At 31.4% G+C, this 4882-nt stretch overlaps 1 protein-coding gene and 1 long non-coding RNA gene across 3 annotated transcripts in view; one reads left to right on the forward strand and one right to left on the reverse strand.

The window, feature by feature from the left end:
• Positions 1-1174, forward strand: part of schlank (ceramide synthase schlank) — a 177333-nt gene extending 176159 nt beyond the window's left edge. For both annotated transcript variants that reach the window (XM_017610661.1, XM_017610660.1), the window contains one exon: positions 865-1174. In XM_017610661.1, coding sequence (XP_017466150.1) covers positions 865-984 — 120 coding nt within the window. In that variant the 3' untranslated portion in view covers positions 985-1174. The remainder of the gene's footprint in view (positions 1-864) is intronic.
• LOC108359034 (uncharacterized) overlaps positions 1-4616 on the reverse strand; it is an 11896-nt gene extending 7280 nt beyond the window's left edge. Inside the window, exons 1-2 of the long non-coding RNA XR_001846875.1 lie at positions 4606-4616; positions 2870-2878 (exon numbers count right to left, since the gene is read on the reverse strand). This is a non-coding gene — a long non-coding RNA (uncharacterized LOC108359034). The remainder of the gene's footprint in view (positions 1-2869; positions 2879-4605) is intronic.
• Between the last annotated feature and the right edge of the window lie 266 nt (positions 4617-4882).

Raw genomic sequence — 4882 nt, forward strand, 5'->3', positions numbered from 1 at the left:
AACAGAGGAAGAGAAAGGCCCCAACTACGATGGAAAGACCTGAACGACTTGGTTTCACTTGACATTTCCAATAGGCGTCAGTTTGCGCAGAAGAGAAACGACTGGCGTTCTTTGTTGAACTCTTTTCCAAAATCGCTTAGGCGATTACAGCGCCAAATAAGAAGAACTTTGTGCGACCCAGATGCATCTGCGAGAGCGAAGAACCTTATTATTTCTTTATTTATCTTTCAAAGGATAATCGTAACAGTAGCAATCCTTTACACATTAAAATAAGAAAAATATGCATGGTCGTAAAATTTTAGCTTAGAAACCCTGAATAAGCAAAATAAGCAATTCCATGCTAAAGGCCATTTTGCAGGTCTCAAGAAAACGGCAAGAAAAAATAGCCATTATTTCGCAGGTGTGTCCAAGGAATTTTGACATCTGATACTTTACCAGCGTGTTGCCTCACTTTCTCCTCAAGAAATAATTGAACGGGAATATATTTGTGTTGCAAGCAAGGTTGCTTGTGCTCACAAAAAACTTTAGAAAGCAAATTTCTTAAGAACTGCGTACTTTCTCAAGAAAATTTTCAACAATCAATTTTCTTAGCCATTTCTTGTATCTTCGTCATTTTATATGGGGTTTTCGCTTTTCTTGAGAGCTGCATACTTGCCTTTAACATTTTCGGCCCCAATTATGACGTTCTTCTAGCATCATATTGAACCAAGATTCTTAGTTTTGAGTTTTGAAATTGAATTTTATGGAGTTCTCTTTTTTATGTATTTTCTTAAAAGTTTTTTCATAATACATATATTCAATGTATATTTTGAAGATTTTTTTTTATAAACTAACAAGGTGCCATTTTTAATTTTACCTTTTCAGATGTCCGGTGATATAAGATCAAGTGACAGCGATGATGTTTCAGATAGCTCTGAAAGTGCACTTATCCTTCCGAACGGAAATCATGGAGAACAGACCAAAAAATCTAAAGATTGTATTTAAAAAAAAAAAATCAAAAAACATTTTATGCACATTTGTATAGTATGTAAATAAATAGTATAAAACCTTGTTTTTTGAACCGTTTCAACCAAAAATGTTATTTTTTAAGTGATTCTAGTAAAAATATTCCAGCGGTATTATGAGTTGAATAACCAAAATTGCAATGATTCTATTAAATGTGAAATAGATTTTATATTGTGTTTTTGGAATAGAATTGTATTTAGATTAACGTAGGAATAAGATGATGTGAAATTCGTTGTTACTTCACTACATTCTTTCCTTAATTATAATTCTAAATAGAAGTTTTCCATAAAAATATCTACACGAACAATATTGTTGATAATTCATAATATCAAAGCCCAAAATATTTATACGCGTAGCAACAGTTTCCAGGAATTGCAAAATCTACATACATATACGGGAAATTTCGTATTCCTAGAGATTGAAATTAACTATGTACGCCTCATGGTACAATTATTACAGGTATTGTCTGCCTTATTTGAAAAACATCATTGTTGCCCACACTAAGAGGTTTACTGTAAAGGAAAAGGAATATTTTGATACACCATATACTTACCACCGGTCACCGCTGTGGTGTAGTGGTTAGCAGTGCGCGTTACCAATCCTCAACTCCGCAGGGCCTGGGTTCAAGCCCTGGTCAAAGCAACATCACAAAAACAATATAGAAAAATAGCTTTTTCTTAATAGCGGTCGCCCCTCGGCAGGCAATGGCAAACCTCCGAGTGTATTTCTGCCATGAAAAACAGCTTCCCATAAAAATATAATCGCCGTTCGGAGTCGGCGTAAAACAGTAGGTCCCTCCACTATGTATTAAAACATCAAGGTGCACGCCACAAATCGAAGAAGAAGCTCGGCCAAACACAAACATATGTATAAGCGACAATCGGTTATTATTATTATTATATACATACTAAAGGCCTGCAAATGTTGAACTATAAAACATAACATGTGTCACATCATGCAAGTGCCAGTTCATAGTATGTCGCTCATACATGTTTCACAATAACATATGAAGACACTGTCGAATAATTGAAATCGAATCATGCATCAAATCTATGCATGTCAACACAAGCAACACATGCGACATAAACAGCATTATTAATTACATTTTATATACGGGAAGGGATTTCGCAATTTTTTTAAGCACCTATTATAGTAAAATGCATTAAAGAATTGTCTAATTAAAAACCTGTATATATTTTCATCCAAGGCAGGATCAAACAGTATTAAAAATATGCTACAGAAGAACAACAGCGAACAACAGCTTAGCTAAGTAGCAACGACATGCTAAAACAGTATGTTTGAGATGGAATGACATGGCATAACACCTTTTTTGAGTTGACATGACAGCAATGCATGAAATTTTTAAAAACACATTTTTACAGAAAGCGTTGAATTTTGCAGTTCTTTAATACATACCATATATGTATACAGTCAGCCAATAAAGTTTAGGTACAGGGAATTGTTTACAATACCGGCAACTATTTTTTAAATATTTTATTTTTCGCCAATTTTTTATAAAAATATGGTTGATTCTACAAAAAAAGCCTAAAAAATCAGAGTTGGAAACCTTATGCAAAATTAAAGAAATTTCTGCAAATTTTCATCTAAATATTGCACTTTTTATTTACAAAAGTTGAGTACGCAGTTTTTTGGCCCATTCAATTTTAGTGAAACAAAGTGCAAGTTAGAGGTAGGTAGGACTTACCATTGACTTTTAGCAATTTTTTTTGTTGAAGGTGTCGCTCATATTCTCCATATAAAATAATGTTCGATAATTTTTTTATATGGAAAAAATGTGCGACACCTTCAACAAAAAAATTTGCCAAAAATTAATGGTAAGGTCTTAGCTTTCTCATACTTGCACTTTCTTATACTAAAATTCTAGAGGCCGTAAATAAAATGAAATTCTGCGGAATTTTCTTTAATTTTACACAAGGTTTTGAACTCTGATTTTTGGGGTTTTTGTAGAATTAACCATATTTTTATAAAAAATTAGCGAAAAATAAAATATTTACAAAATAGTTGCCCGTATTGTAAAAAATTTGCTGTACCTAAACTTTATTGACTGACTGTACCTATTTTTTTAAACAAGCCTTCTTGCAGAGAACTTTTTTAATTTACAGAAGCTGAAAAATAAACATTTTCCTAGAGCCTTGTTACACGATATGTATTTGGCTCATTCCATTTCAAATCACCCAGGCCGAGGGAAAGTGAATTTAAATTTGCGATAAAACTCACAGGGATTGTTCCTTGAACAATTTAAGGAGACACGTATTTTTTCTTTTTGCTCGGAAATGCGAATTTTCGAAAAAGGAATTTTTTTCTTTTTGAGTACGAATGCTTATTTTTTCCTCTCTTAATAGCAACTTTTGATGAAATCGTTTATAACTGCCGCAAAAAAGCAAGGATTTTAACGATTTTTTTTTTTTAAATTGCAGATATTGATCTACTGAATCGATCTATTGAACTAAACATCCGTAATTGTTTATTAATAATTAATTATTGTTTATAAACAAAAAAAAATTTTTTTGTTCCAATTGATTTGTTTCAAATTGCCAATTTTTTTTTTTTCTCTCAAACTTTTTTGTCTATTAGGGAATAGTATAAACTATTTTCAGTACGAGTAGCAATATGCTAAAATTCATCGTTTTCGAGTTATGATTTTTTTTCTGAAAATGCACTTATATGATGCTAGCAGATTTTCGTGCCAGTTGAGGGCACAAAAATTGTTGCCCATTATGATAAAGTTTCCTTGCTGGAAATTTTTTGAGGTTGCCCGATCAGAGCCAAAAGTTTTTCCCAATTGGGCTCTAATTTTGGCCCAATTGGGGACCAATTAGCGATTTGCCCAATCTACCGAAGATTTCCCCAACCAGTGCTCACAATTTGCTCAAAGTGAACATGCATACGCAATTAAAACGTTTTTATCGATAAAATCACACATACACACATCAAAATTCCCTACGAAAAAAAATATTTTTTAATTTTTTTCTTGAAATATTTTCCACATACAAATTTTTTGATAAACAAAATTAGTATTTGAAAATATGCCATTTCAAAAAAAATTGGAAAAAAATCACAATGGTGGTTGCTCTGAGTATTACGCAATATTTAAGTATAATGTTATGGGGTGCACTCTACAATAATTTGAGTTATGAATTTTTTTTACACCGAAGTTGAGAAAAATGAGTACATTACAATAAAAAAAATATAAAAATTAATTTTTTTTAGAATTTTTTTGAGTATGCAATTTTGTAGCCCATTAAATTTGAGTATAATAAAGTGCAAGTGTTAAGCTACTGCAAAATTGCGTTGATTTTTTATGCTCACGGCTTCTTGCACTTTTTCCTTATCGATGAAAATGCCTAAAACCGTTTTCAAAGAAAACTAAAAAAAAAATTAACGGCAGTTTTGCAATCGCTTAAAACTTGCACCTTATTATACTAAAATTTAATGGGCTATAAAACTGCATATTAAAAAAAAAAATCTAAAAAGGTTTAAAAAATTTGTAAATTGGTAATGTACTCATTTTATTCAACTTGTTTGTAAAAAAAAATTCATAACTCAAATTATTGTAGAGTGCACCCCATAACATTATACTTAAATATTGCGCAATACTCAGAGCTACCATTGTGATTTTTTCCAATTTTTATTTGAAATGGCATATTTTCAAAAAAGAATTTTTTTTATCAAAAAAATTGTATGTGAAAAATTTTTCAAGAGAAAAATTAAAAAATATTTTTTTCGTAGGGAATTTTGATGTGTGTATGTGTGATTTTATCGATAAAAACGTTTAAATTGCGTATGCATGTTCAGTTTGAGCAAATTGGGAGCACTGGTTGGGGAAATCTTCGGTAGATTGGGCAAATCGCTAATT

The sequence above is a fragment of the Rhagoletis zephyria genome, unplaced genomic scaffold, assembly GCF_001687245.7.
Source record: "Rhagoletis zephyria isolate East Lansing unplaced genomic scaffold, Rhagoletis_zephyria_1.1 Rzeph_scaffold_00329, whole genome shotgun sequence".
Lineage (NCBI taxonomy): Eukaryota > Metazoa > Arthropoda > Insecta > Diptera > Tephritidae > Rhagoletis > Rhagoletis zephyria.